At 43.7% G+C, this 21,963-nt stretch overlaps 1 protein-coding gene across 2 annotated transcripts in view; it reads left to right on the top strand.

Annotated features, from left to right (window-relative positions):
* The window catches only part of ece2a (endothelin converting enzyme 2a), a 328,286-nt gene that overhangs the window by 116,215 nt on the left and 190,108 nt on the right, over positions 1-21,963 (top strand). The window contains exons 1-2 of one of the 2 annotated variants that reach the window (XM_085990058.1): positions 13,153-13,236; positions 18,621-21,042. In XM_085990058.1, coding sequence (XP_085846184.1) covers positions 19,062-20,480 — 1,419 coding nt within the window. In that variant the 5' untranslated portion in view covers positions 13,153-13,236; positions 18,621-19,061 and the 3' untranslated portion in view covers positions 20,481-21,042. Of the gene's footprint in view, positions 1-12,952; positions 13,237-18,620; positions 21,043-21,963 lie in introns of those variants that run through there. The other variant, XM_085990059.1, reaches the window with a different exon arrangement.

Genomic DNA, 21,963 nt, shown 5'->3' with positions numbered 1-21,963 from the left:
TTTAAATCGAGTACCAGGCTTTCAGGCCCTGTCTGTCTGTCCCTCTGTGAATCTGCTGCCGGGCAACATTTTAAATCGAGTCCCAGGCTTTTGGGCCCTGTCTCTCTGTCCCTTTGTGAATCTGCTGCCGGGCAACATTTCTACCTTTTAATACCTTCAAAGATGAAAGTGAAAGTACTTATAAAATGTTTTTGGTAAATCTTTTAAAAATAACATAAGAGATACTAACTTTTTCGAAGCTGCATCAGCAGATTTTGAGCTGGAAGTAAATGGTGTTTTTAGCTTGAGGCAATGGCTACCACATCCCTGAGATGAAAACGATTAGTCCCGCCCACACACACACACCGATTGGCCAACCATCAGGGGACTGTACTGTAGCATTGGTCAATCGTGACGGCACAGGATTGGTCGAACCTTGACGTCAGTCAATCAATGCTAAGTAGCAGATAATGAGTTTAATTTTGAAGGTTTTTTGCATAAGGCGCGAACAATTTTCGTCCGACCGAAAAGTAAATATGCTTATGACCGTCCCGGAACCGTAAGCTTTCTTCGGAGGTAACGCACGCGTAGGTACGCTCTATAACTTTCGAGCGCATAGCCGGACAGACGCGCATGTGAGGACAGACAGAACGATCCTTTTATATATATAGAAGAGATAGATAGATAGATATAGCTGGGGGAGCCCGGCTTTGCCAGGGCTGTTTTGGGCCAGGTGGTTTAAATCGAGTGCCAGGCTTTGGGGCCTGTCTGTCTGTCCCTGTGTGAATCTGCTGCCGGGCAACATTTCTACCTTTTAATAGCTTCAAAGATGAAAGTGAAAGTACTTATAAAACGTTTTTGGTAAATGTTATGTAATTTTTAAAAGAGATACTAACTTTTTCGAAGCTGGATTAGCAGAGTTTGAGCTGGAAGTAGTGAAGCAATGGCTGCCCGATGCCTGAGTTGAAAAGCATTAGTCCCGCCCACAGACGCAGCGATTGGCCAACCATCAGGCGACTGAACTGTAGGATTGGTCAATCGTGCCGGCACAGGATTGGTCGACCTTGACGTCAGTCAATCAATGCTACTTAGCAGATAATGAGTTTAATTTTGAAGGTTTTTTGCATAACGCGCGAACAATTTTTGTCCGGCCGAAACGTAAATACGCTTAGGACGGTTCTGGAATCGTCCGCTTTCTTTCGAAGTAACGCACGTGTAGGTACGCTCTATAACTTTCGAGTTAATTCAAGACAGACAGACAGACGGAATGACAGACAGAAGTATCCTTTTATATATATATAGATAGATGTAGCTGGTCAAGCCTAGAACAAGGTCTAAAGTAGGGTTGTTCTGCTGCCTTTTGAAGAGAAGATGGATACAACAAAGGCGTGGGATAAGATCAATAGTTGAAGTAATCTATAAAAGGTTTTCTGTTCGTTATCCTGGGCACATTATGAAACTTAACTGAATATCAGGTAGCAAGTGAAAAGTGCCCTCACCTTTTCAGAATAGTTTGAAACATGGGAGCTAAAAATAATTGAAAGTAAAAAGGGTAAAAGAACTCAAAAATGCAACAGTGGCATTCCGAGCATGTGGCATGCCATTGATTGCACCCCTGTCCAAACGGTAGGTGACCACCTCCAAATCATTGTACAGGTGAATATGCCATTTACAAGGAATGCCCAAAGTGCCAGTACCTTAAGGGAATCATGGATTCCCCATTATTTCAAGGCGAAGACATTGGACAGTTAGCTCATTAAAACGGTGGATTACCTGCTCCAATTATGGCTACACAACTCCTCTATCCCACCAAAACACGACACACACATAAGAAGCAGGAACACTGTTGAGCAAACATTTGGCATCGACAAACAGTGGTTCCAATATTTAGACTACACCAACAGTGTTCTATGGAGACAGTTGACAGACTGATGGTGGTGGGAGTTTGTTGCATGACATAGCTGTCGAAAGAGGCTACATACGTTTCTGTAAGATAAACAGCCAATGTATGGCACAGGTGGAGGAGGAAGTGATGGGAGCTAGCACAACCTCAGCAGCCACTATAGCAAGCATCATGGCCACACCAGCTTTGATTGATATTTTTAATTATAAACAACCATTCCTCAGTAATGCTATTTCATTCCTCAGTAGTGCTGTTAATGTGGAAACAAATCACTTTGCAAGTAAACAATAATTGCAAAGTTTAAGGAGCTGCGTAGCATTATGCTCTTTCTGGAGCTTGAGTCCTCACATTGGCTACTGCTCGATTTGAGCACAAAGCAATATGCTGCCAGAAGGTCTCTGAGAATCCTTCACTTACATGTTCTTTGGAGTCTGCCTCCAGGCACATTAAAGCTGACCTTTATTGTGTTGTAGAATATGGACCTCAATGTCTTGTTGAAAATTCAGGCGAGAAATGCAGTGACTCAACAGGCTCTATGGTGATGCTATGCCTCTGCTTGCAGCAGCAAGCTCTTCAGCCATCATTCCTGGACATAAAAAAATTACTCGTTCTGTGCTGCTTCTCCTAAATCACTAAAACCTTTTGGGCTGTGTGACTCCAATCCTCACTTACCTACATTCGCTCCTAGCACCCCAATGGCTCAAATTAAATAATTCTTGCCATTGTCTTTAAGTCTCTCAGTTGCCTCACTCCTCCCTATCTATGTAACCTTTTTCAGCCGTGTATCCCCTGAACTCACCATTCCTCTAACTCTAACCTTTTGCGCAACCCCGCCCCCCCCCACCATTGCTCTGCTACTGGTGGCAGAGCCTTTAGCTGCCTTGGCCCCTCTCTAGAATTCCTTCCCTAAACCCCTCCACCTCATTCACATTCTTTAAAAACCTTCTTAAAACACATCGGGGGAGAAATTCGGTATCGCCCCATTTGGGGCGCAATTATCGGCCGGGCGCAAAGATTAGCGCCTGGCGCTAGTTATCACCTCCGACTGCAAACTTGGCTTTTATTGCCCCTGGAGGTGATTGGAGCGCTAAATCAGGCGCTTCACATCTGTCTTAATGCGCAAAGGCCAAGGAGCGAGGCGCTAACTCACAGCGCTGACGAAGCTCATGTGATGTCAGTCAGCAATGGAACACAGACACACTGGCACCGGCCAATTCTTAAAGGGGAATTCTGATGAATGGTCATCGACCTGAAACGTTAACTCTGTTTCTCTCTTCACAGATGCTGCTTGACCTGCTGAGTTTCTCCAGCATTTTCTGTTTTTATCTTAAAGAGGAGGGTTTATCTTGGTCTCCATCCACATCCTGTTCATTGCAGCCTTGAGTCTCGGCCTGGAGAGACCTGTACATCAAATCTGCTGGAAAGTGCTCAGAGTGCAGCCCCCACAGTCTCTTCTAAATAGATACAAGGAAGGGCAAATCAAAATGAACCTGCGAAGTGCTGCTCAGTATGCAAAACTCCTTCACACAGTGTAGAATCTCTCCAGAAGTCTGTCTCTCTCTCTCTCTCTCTCTCTCTCTCTCTCTCTCAGAATGCATGGTGCAAAAATGTCACCAACAAAAAAAGGCAGGAAGCGGTCGCCTTTAAATAGCGCTCCCCCAGTCCCTTCCCGACTGCAAAACGCTCCCCTCAACCTGTCGTTGCTAGCGGCAGGCGTTAAGGCAGAGGGCGCCACTCAATTTCCAGTCCGGGGTGTTACGCACTTGACTGACGTCACAATCTGCCGGCGCAGGAGATCGTGGCGGTAGTGTTTAGCGCCACCGCAAAATGTCCGGTCAATTTCGCGAGAGGCGCAGATATCGCCGCGCCCGGGCGCTAGTTGGTTTGCGCCCCACTTAGCGCCCTCTTAAGGCGCTAACGGGTGGCGCTACCAACTGAATTTTTCCCCCATCTTCTTGACAAAGCATTTGGTCACCCCTTCTAATTTCTTCCTTCTTGGCGTGGCATGTGTTTTCCTCATGTCTATCTGTAAAGCACTTTGACATTTTGTCTGCATTAAATGTGCTATATAAATGCAAGTTGTTGCTTACTCCCTTCACCCTGCTGTGCCCTGTTGAAAACACCTTTTTGTACAAGGAAAAGATAAATATGTATTGAATGATAATATTTTGCATTGTGTATTTTAGGCAGCAGCAGTTTTATGGCCTTATGCATAGCTTACCTGAATATAAATACCTTGCCTACAGAACATTTGAAAGAATTGAGAACTGATTGGATTGTAATTGTCAGATGTTTCTATGAATAATTATAGAGCGTCTTCAATCCTTCTCAGCTACATCATTTACAAGTTCTCCTTGTTTGATCCTGTTGTGCTGACTCTGAACAAGATATAGTAATTCCCTTTGTGTTGCATTGACAGCAGATTACTGTATCAATTTGGATTAAGTAGACTAAGACATTCAAGTAAACTCTAATGATACATGCAAGTTTGATTGTCATCAGTGGCTACCTATACTTACACAGTCTTCATATAAGGCGGGCTAGGTTTATGCATGCTCACTCTTCCATAAAATCACTATGATTAGGTAGAGTTAACATGGTTTTATGAAAGGGAAATTGTGTTTGACAAATCTATATTAGGGTTTTTTGAGGGTGTAACTAGCAGGGTAGGTAAGGGGTAACCAGTGGATGTAGTATATTTGGATTTTCAGAAGGCATTCGATAAAGTGTTACACAAGATTAGAGCTCATGGGATGGGGGTAATACATTAGCATGGATTGAGGATTGGTTAATGGACAGAAAACAGAGAGTAGGAATAAACAAGTCATTTTCAGGATGGCAGGATGTAACTAGTGGAGTGCCGCAAGGATCAATGCTTGGGCCTCAGTCAACGTTCCCTATAAAGTGCGCAATCATGCACCTCTCTGCCGGTCCTGCACAACCCGAGACCGGCTTTCTCAATGTAAAGTTTTGCGCATGCACAAAACTGTGAATGGGCCGGGCACCCAAAAAAGAAATAAGGGGCAACGTTGGCCTCAGCTATTTTTACAATCAATATCAATGACTTAGATGAGGGGACCGAGTGTAATATATCCAAGTTTGCTGACGATACAAAGCTAGGTGCGAAAGTAAGCAGTGAGGAGGCTGCAAAGGGATATAGACCAGTTAAGTGATTTAGCAAGAAGGTGGCAGCTGGAGTATAATGTGGGGAAGTGTGAAATTACCCATGTTGGTAGGAAGAATGGAAAAGCAGAATTTTTTTAAAAGGTGAGAGATGTTGGTATTCAGAGGGATTTAAGGGTCCTTGTACATGAGTCACAGAAAGTTAACATGCAGGTACAGCAAGCAATTAGGAATGCAAATGGTACTCAGCCTTTATCAAAATAGGGTTGGAGTATAAGAGTAAGGAAGTCTTGCTGCGAGGACGTCTAGCTGCCATTGGCCAGAAACTTAACTGGACCAGTCACATAAATACTGTGGATACAAGAGCAGGTCAGAGATTGGGTATTCTGTGGCGAGTGTCTCACCTCCTGACTTCCCAAAGCCTTTCCACCATCTACAAGGCACAAGTCAAGCATGTGCTGGAATACTCTCCTCTTGCCTGGATGAATGCAGCTCCAACAACACTCAAGAAGCTCGACACCATCCAGGACAAAGCAGTCCACTTGATTGGCATTCCATCCACTACCTTAAACATTCACTCCCTCAACCACCGGTGTACTGTGGCTGCAGTGTGTATCATCTACAAGATGCACTGCAGCAACTCGCAAGGCTTCTTCGACAGCACCTCCCAAACCCACGACTTCTACCACCTAGAAGGACAAGGGCAGCAGACACATGAGAACACCATCACCTGCAAGTTCTCCTCCAAGTCACACACCATCCTGACTTGGAAATATATTGCCATTCCTTCATAGTCGCTGGGTGAAAATCCTGGAACTCCCTCCCTAACAGCACTGTGGGAGCATCTTCACCACACAGACTGCAGCGGTTCAAGAAGGCAGCCCACCACCACCTTCCCAAGGGCAATTAGGGATGGGCAATAAATGCTGGCCTTGCGAGTGATGCCCACATCCCATGAATGAGTCAAAAAAATATATAGGGCTTTGGTGAGACCACACCTGGAGTACTGTATACAGTTTTGGTCTCCTTACCTAAGGAAGGAAATACTTACCTTAGAGGAGTGCAACAAAAGTTCACTAGATTGATTCCTGAGATAAGAGGGCTGTCCTGTGAAGAGAGATTGAGTAGAATGGGCTTATATTCTCCGGAGTTTAGAAGAATTGAGAGGTGATCTCACTGAAACGTATAAAATTCTTAGAGGGCTTGACAAGGTAGATGCTAAGAGGCTGTTTCCCTTGGTTGGAGATTCTAGAACTAGGGGTCATAGTCTCAAAGTAAGGGGTCGGTTATTTAGAACTGAGATGAGGTGAAATTTCTTCGCTCGGAGGGTTGTGAATCTTTGGAATTCTCTACCTCGGAGGGCTGCGAATGTTCAGTCGATGAGTATATTCACGACAGAGGTTGATAGATTTTTGGGCACTAAGGGAATCGAGGAGTATGGGGATAGGGCGCGAAAGAGTCATCGAGTTATACAGCACAGAAAGAGGCCCTTCGGCCCATCGTGTCTGCGCTGGCCATCAAGCCCTGTCTATTCTAATCCCATTTTCCAGCACTTGGTCCGTAGCTTGTATGCTATGGCGTTTCAAGTGCTCATCTAAATGCTTCTTGAATGTTGTGAGGGTTCCTGCCTCTACCACCCTTTCAGGCAGTGAGTTCCAGATTCCAACCACCCTCTGGGTGAAAAAGTTTTTCCTCAAATTCCCTCTAAACCTCCTGCCCTTACCTTGAAACTATGCCCCCTGGTTATTGACCCCTCTACTAAGGGGGAAAGTTCCTTTCTATCTACCCTATCTATGCCCCTCATAATTTTGTACACCTCAATCAGATCCCCCCTCAACCTTCTCTGCTCCAAGGAAAACAACCCCAGCCTGTCCAGTCTCTCTTCATAGCTGAAGCGCTCCAGCCCAGGTAACATCCTGGTGAATCTCCTCTGCACCCTCTCCAATGCAATCACATCCTTCCTATAGTGTGGCGACCAGAACTGCACACAGTATTCCAGCTGTGGCCTAACTAGCGTTTTGTACAGCTCCATCATAACCTTCCTGCTATGCTTCGGCTAATGAAGGCAAGTATCCCATATGCCTTTTTAACCACCTTATCTACCTGTCCTGCTGCCTTCTGGGATCTGTGTACATGCACACCAAGGTCCCTCTGATCCTCTGTCTTTCCTAGGGTCCTACCATTCATTGTGTATTCCCTTGCCTGGTTAGTCCTCCCAAAATGCATCACCTCACAGTTTTCAGGGTTAAATTCCATTTGCCAATGTTCTGCCCATCTAACCAACCCGTCTATATCGTCCTGCAGCCTGAGGCTTCCCTCCTCGCTATTTACCACTCCACCAATTTTCATGTCATCTTCGAACTTACTGATCACACCTCCTACATTCATATCTAAATCATTAATGTACACTACAAATAGCAAAGGACCCAGCACCGATCCCTGCGGTACACCACTGGACACAGGTTTCCAGTCACAAAAACAACGTTCGACCATCACCCTCTGCCTCCTGCCACTAAGCCAATTTTGGATCCAATGTGCCAAATTGCCCTGGATCCCACGGGCTCTTACCTTCTTGACCAGTCTCCCATGCGGGACTTTGTCAAAAGCTTTACTGAGGTCCATGTAGACTATCCATGTAGACTACATCAACTGCACTACCCTCATCCACGCACCTAGTCACCCCTCAAAAAATTCAATCAAATTGGTTAGACATGATCTCCCCCTGACAAAGCCATGCTGACTATCCTTGATTAATCCTTGCCTCTCCAAGTGGAGACTAATTCTGGCCCTCAGAATTTTTCCAATAATTTCCCTACCACTGATGTTAGGCTCACTGGCCTGTAATTCCCTACTACCCTTCTTGAATAATGGTACTATGTTAGCTGTTCTCCAGTCCTCTGGCACCTCCCCTGTGGCCAGAGAGGTTCTGAAAATTTGTGTCAGAGCCCCTGCAATCTCCTCCCTTGCCTCACACAGCAGCCTGGGATACATCTCGTCAGGGCCTGGGGATTTATCCACTTTTAAGCCCGCTAAAACCGCTAGTACCTCCTCCCTCTCAATACCAATTTGTTCAAGTATATCACAATCCCCCTGCCCGATTTCTATGCCTACATCGTCCTTCTCCATAGTGAACACAGATGTAAAATATTCATTTAAAACCTCACCTACATCTTACGGCTCTACACACAGATTGCCACTTTGGTCCCTAATGGACTGTACTCTTTCCCTGGTTATCCTCTTGCCCTTAATATACTTATAAAACACCTTGGGATTTTCCTTTATTTTGCCCGCCAGTGTTTTTTCATGCCCCCTCTTCACTCTCCTAATTTCTTTTTTAAGTGCCCCCCTGCATGTTCTATACTCCTCTAGTGCTTCCACTGTTTTTAGTCCTTTGTATCTGCCAAAGGCTCCTTTTTTTTCCTAATCCATTCTTGTATATCCCTTGACATCCAGGGTTCCCCGGGCTTGTTGGTCCCATCCTTGACCTTTACGGGAACATGTTGGTGTTGTACTTTGAAAGACTCCCACTGCTCTGATGTGGATTTTCCTAGAAGTAGCTGATCCCAGTCCACTTTGGCCAGATCCTGCCTTATATTAAAATCAGCCTTCCCCCAATTTAGAACCTTTATTCCGGTCTATCTTTGTCCTTTTCCATGACTACCTTAAATCTCACCGAATTATGGTCACTGTCACCAAAATGCTCTCCTACTGACACTTCTACCACTTGCCCGGTTACATTCCCTAGAATTAGGTCCAGTACCGCCCCCTCTCTTGTGGGACTTTCTACATGCTGGCTCAAAAAGCTCTCCTGGATGCACTTTAAGAATTCCGCACCCTCTAAGCCTTTCACACTCTAACTATCCCAGTTAATATTGGGGAAGTTGAAATCCCCTACTATTGTTACCCTATTATTTCTACACTTCTCTGAGATTTGCCTACATATCTGTTGCCCTATCTCCCCCTGACTGTTTGGGGGCCTATAGTACACTCCCAGCAATGTGCTTGCCCCCTTTTTGTTTTTAAGTTTTACCCATATGACCTCATTAGAGGAACCTGCTAAGATATCATCCCTCCTTACAGTAGTAATTGACTCCTTGATTAATATTGCGACACCCCCTCCTCTTTTACACCCCCCTCTGTCTCGCCTGAAGATTCTATACCCTAGAATATTGAGCTGCCAGTCCTGCCCCTCCCTCACCATGTCTCTGTGATAGCAACAATATCATATTCCCATGTGTTCATCAACACCTTCAATTCATCTGCCTTACTCGCAAGTGTCCTTGCATTAAAGTAAATGCCGTCCAGCCTTGCCATACTCCCTTGTGCCGTTACATATTTGCTCTGCCTTCCAGGCTGACTTATTTTTTCCTCTATTTGGCTGTGCATCACCCCCTACTATAGCTCCACTCCGTATCCCATCCCCCTGCCAAGTTAGTTCAACCGCTCCCCCCCCCCCCCCCCCCCCCGCAACAGTACTAGCAAACCTCCCCACAAGGATGTTGGTCACGTTCCGGTTCAGGTGCAACCCGTCCGACTTGTACAGGTCCCACCTTCCCCAGAAGCAGAATCAGTGATCCAGGAAACTAAAGCCCTCCCTCCTGCACCAACTGTTTAGCCACGCATTCATCTGCTCTATCCTCCTATTCCTATACTCACGAGCACGTGGCACCGGGAGTAATCCAGAGATTACAACCTTTGAGGTCCTGCTTTTTAATCTGCTACCTAGCTCCCTAAATTCTTGTTGCAGGACCTCATCCCTCTTTCTACTCATGTCGTTGATACCAATGTGAACCACAACCTCTGACTGTTCGCCCTCCCCTTTCAGAATGCCCTGCAGCCCTCCCCTTTCAGAATGCCCTGCAGCCATTCAGTGACATCCTTGACCCTGGCACCAGGGAGGCAACATACCATCCTGGAGTCACGTCTGCGGCCACAGAAACATCTATCTGTTCCCCTTATGATAGAATCCCCTATCGCTATTGCTCTCCCACTCTTTTTCCTCCCCTCCTGTGCAGCTGAACCACTCGTAGTGCCACGGACTTGGCTCTTGCTGCATTCCCCTGAGAAACCATCTTCCCCATCAGTATCCAAAACAGAAAATCTGTTGGAGAGGGAGATTGACCCAGGGGACTCCTGCACTACCTTCCTAGCTCTTTTACTCTGTCTGGCGGTCACCCATTTCCTGTCTGCCTGTGCACTCTTTACCTGCGGTGTGACCACCTCGTTAAACGTGCTATCCATGAAGATCTCAGCTTCACGGATGCTCCACAGTGACTCCAGCCGCAGCTCCAGCTCCGAAACACGGATTTCGAGTAGCTGCAGCTGGAGACACTTCCTGCACATGTGTTCGCTCTGGGCACCTAAAGTGTCCCTGACTTCCCGCATAGCACAGGAGGAGCACTCCGAGCTGCCCTGCCATGTCCTACCCTTAATTTACTCCCTTTACTTCCTTTAAATGAAAGAATATTAAATACACTAGGGACCTTACTTCCCTTTAAACACTACTTACTCTAAACTAGAGACCTTACTTTTACTTTAACGACTGGACTCTAGAAATACTCACCAGGTCCTACTTACCAGTCAGCTCCTTCCCTGGTTATGATGTCACTTTAGCGGTTTCGAAGTTGTTGTTGTTTGACTGCTCCCGCTCTCGGACTCTTTCCTTGGTGTAAAGAAAGAACCAATTCCTACAGGGTGAAACGTTAGGAAAAGCAAAGGCGAAGCAAGGGAGCTCCTCCTTCCACTCCTCACCTAACTCCCTAACTCACCCAACTCGTAGCACTCTGTTTAAACTGCACTCAGTGGAGTTGATATAGAAATTTAACCATGATCTTATTGAATGGTGGAGCAGGCTCAATGGGCTGTGTGGCCTACTCCTGCTCCTATTTCTTATGTTCTTCAGGATATCTTTTTAGACTCTCCTAGTACTGTACATGATTCCATATTGACCAACTGTATGCTAGCCTTCCATGCCTGTTTAACTCTCTGGGCATTGTTGGCTTGTCTTTCTACTCCATAGAGAGCAGGTTGCCATGGCCTCATTATCTACACTGATCTGCAGGTTTTGATCTGAAAATCTTGCTGTACCTCTTCTGTGCGTTCTCGCCATTTGTTGGAGAAATTGCACACTCCATATTTAGGTTGGCCAATAGTGTACTATTTATGCCTGATAAGTGTCTGCTTGACTACTTCATGTGCTTTCTAATTGCTGTCTTTTTTGCACGTCCTAAAACACCTGAGTTTCCAGAAAACAAACAAGATATGGATGAATTCCAATCCAGAGTTAGAAATAGCTGAACAAATTGCAAGATGAAGATCTGGTGATCGGACCAGTCAGAAGAAAAAAGAAAGACTTGCATTTATATAGCACCTTTCACAACCACTGGACGTCCCAAAGCGCTTTACAGCCAATTAAGTACTTTTTGAAGTGTAGACACTGTTGAAATGCAGCAGCCAATTTGCGCACAGCAATGTGTTAATGACCAGATAATCTCTTTTTTAGTGGTGTTGATTAAGGGATAAATATTAGCCAGGACACCGGGAATAACTCCCATGCTCTTCTTCGAAATAGTGCCATGGGATCTTTTACGCCCACCTGAGGGAGCAGATGGGACCTCGGTTCAATGTTTCATCCGAAAGACAACACCTCCAGCAATGCAGCACTCGCTCTGGACTGCATTGGAGTGTCAGCCTAGATTTTTGTGCTCAAATCTCTGGAGCGAGACTTGAACTCACAAGCCTTCTGACTCAAAGGCAAGGGTGCTACCAACTGAGCCACAGCTGGCACTGTTGATGGGTCAGCTCATGAACAGGGAAATGCAGTTCTGGTGCTGAAGGAGGACAATGTGTACTACCATGCCAAGAATCCCTGTAACTATATGTTACAAATCAGTTATCTGAGTTAATTCCATCATACCCTGCATGGGTATCACAGAATCACAGAAACCCCACAGTGCAGATAGAGGCCATTTTGGCCCATCGAGCCTGCACCGACACATATCCCACCCGATCCCTGTAACCCCTACACCAACACATATCCCACCCTATCCCCGTAACCCCACGTATTTAATCCCCCTAACACTAAGGGTCAATTTATCATAGCCAATCAACCTAACCCGCACACCTTTGGACTTTGGACACTTGAATATCACAAAGCCAATGCTATGATTCCACAAATAAGCTTCCTGCCTGGGTATGAGAAAAGATTCATTATTACATCGGGGCCAAAATTCTGCATTGCCCATTATAAGGTAAAACCCAGAAGGTTTTGTGGAGAGAGAAAGAAAGAAAAAGAAATGGAGTCGAAGTGCTAATGCAATTACTGACTTGTATCATTGTGAACAGTTATTATTAAATACACTTGGTTCTATATACATAACCGTGTTTGGAGCTTTGTCTGGAAGTTGAAGAAGATCCTATTATCCGGTGCTTACATGGGTCTTTGCAATAAATATACACACTATAAGATACGTAGCTAGAACTGTTACCATAGATTACTACAATGTCTATACAATAGAATGCTTTCCATAGATCAATGGACATTCCGTTGGCTGGCTTGAAACTCTAAACTACTATGCACTTTACAATTATTCTGCTTCAGTTACTTGGAACACTCTCACCATTGCATCTTTTAAAACAGTATGCAAACACAGTTGAGTCTGTGATAATGACCTGAAACTGAATTTGTGCTTCACATAAAAATGACAATCCAAAAATTAACTAAAAACTTTAACCAAACTTAAAGTTGATACTCTCTTCATTTTATAAGTTGGTAATGTGCAATCATTATGGCAAATAGGATTTCATTATAAAATAATTCCACTGTGTAATATATAGACTCTGCACAACATGGGTTACTATGGTTGCTATTTTATTTCCATGTTGGTTCACAATTGACAGTTGACGCTACTTCAATAAATGTCTTGATACTTTTTGTCTTGTTTCTAGGATGTGGAAATAGCTCAATGAGTTACGATATGTTCATGAGCGGCTACAGATCGATCTCAAACATTGATTTCTCACCAACCTGCATTGAAAAAATGGTTACCAAATATGCCTCCTGCTCAGGTATGGAATGGAAGATTATGGATGCCAAGGCACTCGAGTTTGAAAATGAAAGTTTTGATGTTGTACTAGAGAAAGGTACACTTGATGCAATGATGGTGGATGAAAAGGATCCTTGGAATGTATCACAAGAAACAACAGAAATCGTAGACCAAGTTTTGAAAGAGGTAAGCATTAAGATATTGAAGAGAAAGAGGGTTGTTACCGCTTTAAAAGTTGAGCCCTTCCCAAATGATATTTGCTTATTTCCATCTTTCATTGTGAGCTTTACCAATGGAACAGGTAGGGATCCTCGGATATAGAGGTTGTGCGTTAATATGATGGAGCTCACTGAAGATTGGTTCTTGTTATAGCTCAAATGTGCTTAAAGGAGTATCATATAACTCTTACTTAAAATAAAACAAACTGCATATATAATGCAAGAGGATAACTAAAGAAAGAGTAGGGCCAATTAGAGACCAAAAAGGTAACCTGTGTGTGGAGGTGGAAGACGTAGGTATGGTTCTTAATGAATACTTCACGCCTGTCTTCACAAAAGGGAGGGACAATGCAGACATTGTAGTTAAGGAGGAGGAGTGTGAAATATTAGATTAGATAAATGTAGTGAGAGAGGAAATCTTTGAAAGTAGATAAATCGCCAGGCCTGGATGAAATGTATCCCAGGCTGTTAAGAGAAGCAAGGGAGGAAATAGTGGAGGCTCTGACCACCATTTTCCAATCCTCTCTGGCTACAGGTGTGGTAATGGAGGACTGCTAAAGTTGTACCATTGTTTAAAAAAAGAGAAAGGGATAGACTGAATAATTACAGGCCAGTCAGCCTAACCTCGGTGGTGGGCAAATTATTGGAAAAAATTCTGAGGGACAGCATTAATCGTCATTTAGAAAGGCACAGATTAATCAAGGACAGTCAATATGGATTTGTTAAGAGAAGGTCATGTCTGACTAACTTGATTGAATTTTTTGAGGAGTTAACAAGGCAGGTCGATGAAGATAGTGCATTTGATGTAGTCTACATGGATTTTAGCAAGGCTTTTGACAAGATCTCACATTGGCAGACTGGTCAGAAAAGTAAAAGCCCATGGGATCCAAGGGAAAGTGACAAGTTGGTTCCAAAATTGACTCTGGCAGGAAGCAAAGGATAATAGTCGATGAGCGTCTTTCGTGACTGAAAGGCTGTTTCCAGTGGGGCTCAGTACTAGGTCCGTTGCTTTTTGTGGTATGTATCAATGATTTAGACTTCAATGTAGGGGGCATGATTAGAAAGTTTGCAGATGATACAAAAATTGGGTGTGTGGTTGATAATGAGGAAGAAAGCTGTAGACTGCAGGAAAATATCAATGGACTGGTCAGGTGGGCAGGCGAGTGGCAAATGGAATTCAATCCAGAGAAGTGTGAGGTAATGTATTTGGGGAGGGCTAACAAGGCAAGGGAATACACAATAAATGGTAGGATACTGAGAAGTGTAGAGGAACAGAGGGACCTTGGAGTGCATGCCCACAGATTCCTGAAGATAGCAGAACAGGTAGATAAGGTGGTTAAGAAGGCATACATGATAATTTCCTTTATAAGCCGAGGCATAGAATATAAGAGCAGTGAGGTTATACTTGAACTGTATAAAACACTAGTTAGGCCACAGCTAGAGTGCTGCATATAGTTCTGGTCACCACATTACAGGAAAGATGTGATTGCACTAGAGAGGGTACAGAGGAGATTTACGAGGACGTTGCCAGGACTGGAGAATTTTAGCTATGAGGAAAGATTGGCTAGGCTGGGGTTGTTTTCTTTGGAACAGAGGAGGCTGAGGGGAGACTTAATTGAGGTGTATAAAATTGAGGGGCCTAGATACAGTGCATAGGAAGGACCTATTTCCCTTAGCAGAGAGGTCGATAACCAGGGGGTGTAGATTTAAAGTAATTGGTAGAAGTATTTAGAGGGGAGTTGAGAACTTTTTTCACCCAGAGGGTGGTAGGGGGGTCTGGAACTCACTGCCTGAAAGGGTGGTAGATGCAGAAACCCTCAACACATTTAAAAAGTACTTGGATATGCACTTGAAGTGCTGTAACCTACAAGGCTACGGACCAAGAGCTGGAAAGTGGAATTAGGCTGGATAGCTCTTTTTTGGCTGGCACAGACACGATAGGCCGAATGGCCTCTTTCTGTGCTGTAAATTTCTGTTTCTATGTATGCACAGGTCTATTTTAGTTGCTACAATGCATTGCATTGGGGTAGAATTTCCACAGTGGTTCTCCCGGAAGAAGATTGGCAGAAACTGTGGAGAAACAGCATAAAGACCATTTATGCCTTTTCTCTGGGCTTTCCACTAATCTTCTGCCAAAGTTAGTGCCGGAGATCAGGTGAATCCCTATGGGGATTCTATCATTGTGCTTGAGATAGATTGTAGACAATCAATCAATACTTTAGAGCCAAACTTTTAGCCTGTCATCATTAATAATCTAACTTGTATCATTTCTCCCCGCCACACACACACACCCATGATGATGAGATTAAGGAATAGACTTGAATCTCCATGGTAAGTGTTCAATTTTCAGGAAATATGCAACAAAAGTACAGCTTACATTTCATAGAATCGTTACAGCACAGTAGGAGGCCATTCAGCCCATCGAGCCCGTGCCGGCTCTCTAAGAGCAATTCAGCTAGTCCCACTCCACCGCCCTTTCCCCGTAGCCCTGCAGTTCCCTTTTGAAAGCCATTATTGAATCTGCCTCCACCACCCTTTCAGGCAGTGCATTCCAGATCATAACCACTCACTGCATAAAAAAGTTTTTCCTCATGTCACCTTTGGATCTTCTGCCAATCACCTTAAATCTGTGTCCTCTGGTTCTCGACCCTTCTGCCAATGGGAGCAGTTTATCTCTAACTACTCTGTCTAGACCGCTCATGATTTTGAACACCTCTATCAAATCTCCTCTCAATCTTCTCTACTCTAAGGAGAACAAACCCAGCTTCTCCAGTCTATCCACGTAACTGTAATTCCTCATCGCTGGAACCATTCTTGTCAATCTTTTCTGCACCCTCTCTAAAGCCTTCACATCCTTCCTAAAGTGCGGTGCCCAGAATTGGACACAATACTCTAGTTGTGGCCAAACCAGTGTTTTTTAAAGGTTCATCATAACTTCCTTGCTTTTGTACTCTATGCCTCTATTTATAAAGCCCAGGATCCCGTATGCTTTTTTAACCGCTTTCTCAACCTGTCCTGCGACCTTCATCGATTTGTGCACATATACCCCCAGGTCTCTCTGTTCCTGCACCCCCTTTAGTTTGTATTGCCTCGCCTCGTTCTTTCTACCAAAATGTATCACTTCGCACTTTTTGTGTTAAATTTCATCTGCCAAGTGTCCGCCCATTCCACCAGCCTGCCTATGTCCTCTTGAAGTCTATCCGTATCCTCCTCACTGTTCACCATACTTCCAAGTTTTGTGTCATCTGCAAATTTTGAAATAGTGCCCTGTACACCCAAGTCTAAGTCATTAATATATATCAAGAAAAGCAGTGATCCTAGTACCGACCCCTGGGGAACACCACTGTATACCTTCCTCCAGTCTGGAAAAACAACCATTCTGTTTCCTTTCACTTAACCAATTTCGTATCCATGCTGCCACTGTCCCTTTTATTCCATGGGCTTCAACTTTGCTGGCAAGCCTATTATGTGGCACCCTATCAAATACCTTTTGGAAGTCCATGTACACCACATCAACCGCATTGCCCTCATTAACCCTCTCAGTTACCTCATCACAAAATTCAACTTTCATTTAATGTTGATTGTATTTTTGCAAAGTTATTATGTAAGAATAGGATTTGTTTTTAGGTGCAAATACAAGACAAATTTCATGTGTTCTACTCCCTACATTGATGCCAAACTCATGTGTCTACTCCATACTGAATTAGGAATCTACTCATTTCTTAAAAAGTTTCTCAAAAGCCATAGATCAACACATGTATTTTACACTTCAGGTTAAAAACTGAACATCCAAAAACCACTGCAAACAGCAAATATGGTTCTTTAAAATTTTCCCTCCCAAGGTATTTTACTTGTTTGACATTTTGTAGCTGTTTCCCAGTAGTTTGTTTTTCATTTTTTGGGTAAGAGAAGACATGTTGATATATACTAAAACACAATCATCAACATGTATATTTATCCCATCTCCCAGCAAATAGGTGAAAATTAAACACTTTTGAGATCTTCATTACCCATTTATTACAGGTTTCAGCTGTTTCTTACCATGTCAAAGGTACCTTGTGCTCGCTTCCTGTGTAACTCCTAATTGATGTCTGAGTGTCCAGTGCTTCCATGTTCAGAGTGATGAAGGTGCTTCTGAGCCTCTAGCTTCCCAGTGAAAAAATTTCATGATCAGAGGTTTTAATTCCTCTTTCAGAAGCTACCAGTGAGCATCACCACTCTCAGCTCTGCAACCAGGGCTTATGTCCAACCCTCTCAATCCAGCTTTCAGGACCTTCCTTGGAAACCTCTCATTCTTTTGAGTGCTCTTGGGAGTCGAGGTCAGATGATGGGGAACAAGTCTGCCCAAGAGCCTCCACTCAATCAGTTGGTTTAAAGGGTTTGGAGGAAAAATTGGGTATCGCCAATTTTGGGACGCTAATATTGGCCGGGCGCAAAGTTTAGCGCCCAGCGCTAATTATCACCTCCGACTGCAAAATTCGCCTCTATCGCCCCTGGAGGTGATTTGAGTGCTAAATCAAGCGCTACACACCTCTCTTAAGGTGCAAACGTCAGGGAGCGAGGCGCTACCGAAGCTCAGGCGATGTCAGTTACCATGGAAGCCAGACAGACTGGCGCCATCCAGTTCTTAAAGGGGAGGGGCCATCTTGCTGGTCAGCCACACCCTGCTCATTGCAGCCTTGAATCTCGGCCTGGAGAGACCTCTAAATCAATTGTGTTGGAAGCACTAATGGATAGGCCCAGGAAAGAGCTCGGCGCTTAGGAACCTGAAAAGTGTTTCTGAGGGCCAAACCTCCTTAGGAAAGCTTTAAATCTTTCCAGACATCTCTCTCCCTCTTAACCTGCGTGTACCAAAAATTTTGACGACAAGAAAAGGCAGGAAACGCCCGCCTTTAAATAGCGCTCCCCCAACCCCTTCCCAACTTGAAAATGTTCCCCTCTACCTGCCGTCCCTAGCGGCAGGCACTAAAGCAGGGGGCGCAACTCAATATCCGGTCTGGGGCGCCACCAGGGCTTTGCACGCTCGACTGACATCATGATCTGTGGGCACAGGAGATTGTGGCAGTAGTGTTTAGTGCCGCCGCAAAAGTGTAATGATCAATAACATGTCATTCTATAGTGGACACTAGGTGGAGCCGTAGAGCTGTATATAGCTGTATGTATAAGACTACACTACCCAGCTGTATGTATATTAAGACTACATTACCCATGAGGCACTAGGCTACCCACAAGGCAGCAGTCAAGATGGAAGCCTCTACAGATACTGTACCTAGTCCACATGTGCTCAATAAAGTAACTAGCAAAAGCTAGCTGTGTTCATAATAAGAATGTCTATTTATTAATGAACATAAGATGGTACCAGGATGGTGAAGATCTGCTGAAAATTGTGAAAAGCGACATGGAGAATTTGAAGCCACCAGAGCGTTTGAAACTCACAGGAAACATCGACTACAATTGGCAGACTCTTAAACAACAATTCGAACTCTACATTGCAGCCATCGGATTCGGTACGAAGCCAGACGCAAGGAAGATAGCGTTGCTGCTTACGGTTGCAGGCCCACAGGCGATAGAGGTATTTAATACATTTGTATTTAATCCAGAGGAGAACAGAGAAAAATTAGAAGATGTGCTAAAAAAAAATTTGATGCACATTGCTCTCCCAAAAAGAATGAGACGTATGAAAGATACATCTTCCGTTCTCGGACACAGCAACAAAATGAGACTTTTGATAGCTTTATAACTGATCTGAAACTGAAAGCACAGACATGTAATTTCTCTGAGCTGAAATCATCCATGATTCGTGACCAGATTGTGTTTGGTATTCATGATAAAAAAGTCAGGGAACGTCTGTTGAGAGAAACCGAACTAAATTTGGAAAATGCGGTGAAAATATGCCAAGCCAGCGAGCTAGCTCGAAAGCACGCGAAGACTTTCAGTGAAATCAATAATGATGCGATTGTAATGAGTGATAATGCTGCTGCCGGTGCTGTGTCCTACAAGGGGAAGAAACGTGGGCAGAACAGAAATGAAAAGCAATCGGAGGATGACATTTTTAATTGTAAACGCTGTGGTTACAAACACCAGTTAAGACAATGCCCAGCGTTTGGAAAAATGTGCACAAAGTGTAATGGAAAGAATCACTTTGCCAAACAATGCTTTTCAAAAGTAAGAACTAAGAAAGGGCAACGAGTTAATGTAATTGAGGATACTGATTTAAGTGAGACATTTTTTGTAGGAATGGTGTCATGTGACAATATCAAAAAGGATACAGAAAATGTGCAGCCATCAGAAATGGACAATGCTGAACATAAAGATAATGCAGTAAAAGAGGACAAATGGATGATCCCACTGCAGGTAAATGGAGCATTAGTTACATTGAAACTGGACACTGGGGCAAAAGCAAACTTAATCAGTATGAGTGACATAAAAAATATGAAAGAAAAGCCCAAAATACAGAAAAAGTCAGTACTACTGAAGAGCTATAATGGACAGAAAATAGATAGCTTAGGTGTATGCAGACTTAAAGTGACAGTCAAAGACAAAGTGCATCATCTCATGTTTTCTGTTGTGGCTGAAAGACTTGATTTGATACTAGATGACAAAGCTTGTGAAGACTTAGAACTGGTCAAGAGAGTCTACCGTATAAACTGTGCCATAAGCAGACCAGATGACTCAGGTGATGAAGCAGAGAGCCCATCAAGGATGAAAAGGCCAAAGGGTATCCATGTCTTCAAAAAGCCTAGTTTCTCCAAGAAGAAAAAAAAAGACTTTAAGGTCAAAGAGAAGCCAAAGGAAGAAAAGCAAAAAGAGGAAAAACACAAGGAGAAAAAGTCCAAAGATATAACCGCAGCAGATGTTGTTAAGCAGTGGAAAGAGAAAAAGAAAAAGAAGAAGCCTGCACCAGAGCAGGAAGCAGTTCCGGTGGATACTCCTTCTTCCCTCAGGCCAATCTTTGGTGTTCCATTAGCCGAGGCTGCTGAGAGGACTATGCTGTATGATGGGATCCAGCTGCCAGCAGTTTTTCGAGAGTGCATTGACAACATTGAGAGTTATGGCATGAAGAGTGAAGGAAACACTGAAACCCTCTCCAAGCAAAGATCGCAAGGAGACCTCGATCTATACAAGAGCAGATTGATGACAATGCCGCAACTGCATCTTGTCATTCACCGCCAGAACAATCTCATGAAGACACATCAGACTTACCCGTGTTGAGAAGATCCACACGTGAAGTAAAAGAGCCTGATAGACTTAATCTTTGAGTACAATGTAAAGCTTTGAAAATGTGTTGACTGTTTTGAAAATGTTTATGTTTATAGAGCACTAACAAAAGTGTTACTGATATTATCTTTATTGTTTTCTTGAAAGTTGATTGATATTGATTTTGTTAAACCTCAAAGAAAGGGGGATGTAATGATCAATAACATGTCATTCTATAGTGGACACTAGGTGGAGCCGTAGAGCTGTATATAGCTGTATGTATAAGACTACACTACCCAGCTGTATGTATATTAAGACTACATTGCCCATGAGGCACTAGGCTACCCACAAGGCAGCAGTCAAGATGGAAGCCTCTACAGATACTGTACCTAGTCCACATGTGCTCAATAAAGTAACTAGCAAAAGCTAGCTGTGTTCATAATAAGAATGTCTATTTATTAATGAACATAAGAAAAGGACTGGTCAATTTCGCGAGCAGCACTAAACTCGCCACACTCGGGTGCTAAGTTCCTAGCGCCCCCCGGAGGCGCTAACAGGAGGCACTAACCAACCAAATTTTTTCCCCTTTAACTCTTAACTCTTAAGACGGCCCAGTTTCTCAATGTGGCAGATCCAGAAGTCCCTGATTCAAAGATGGAGCTCTAACTCCGAATTTGACCACAATTTATTTCTTGATCTTTTGTGGTACTCATCTTAACCTTGTCCTTTTGGGTGCCACCACAGTTGGAAATTAAAAAACCTTTTTCCTACAGGGTATTAGATATGTAGAATAGATTCTTATTAAAGATATCTCCTTCAAGGGTGGCCTGCTTTGAAAGGATTTGAAGATTATACAAAAGCGAGGCACAGATGAACCAGTAGGAACTCCATAGGGCACTGTATTTCTAAATGTGCTACAACTGGTTAAGATTTGTGGCCAGGGCGAATTTAACAGTGTATTCTCTTCATGCAAAGTGATACCCGTGTTATTCATGCCCCTCAGGATATTATATTTTTAATTTCACATCACCATCTGCTGAAATAGTGGGCTGTATGGACCAAATAGTCATATTTTTCCATTCTGTACTTGATTTTCTTGTTCGAAGGTTCACTGATTGCAGGTCGCTGGAAGCTGAAGTTTCTCCGCTCTGGTTGTCAGTTTCATTGGTTGCAAACTGCTTTAGTTGCCAGGAAATCAGAGCCTTAGGTCTGTTATTAAACCTTATTCTTTTTTAAATATTCAATTAAATCCATTACCTTTACTTGCCTACTGAGACTGTAAAGCCTGTTCCTTATTGATGAATATATTAAGGTTTAAAAAAAAAGGAAAATCTCCCCGATGGCTTCTTGGATAAATTCAGTACCCACTTTGGTACTTAGTCATATGTACCAGAGGTTTCCACGTTTGATCCTCAGTCTGTGCTGTTAACCGATCTCAGCTAGGAACAGTGATAAGCTGCTACAATTGTGCTGAGCACCCCTGCGCTAAGGAGAAGAA

Source organism: Somniosus microcephalus, chromosome 6, assembly GCF_052327205.1.
Source record: "Somniosus microcephalus isolate GS21.2 chromosome 6, FLI_Smic_1.0, whole genome shotgun sequence".
Taxonomy (NCBI): Eukaryota; Metazoa; Chordata; class Chondrichthyes; order Squaliformes; family Somniosidae; genus Somniosus; species Somniosus microcephalus.
This window is presented reverse-complemented; position numbering and strand designations above follow the sequence as displayed.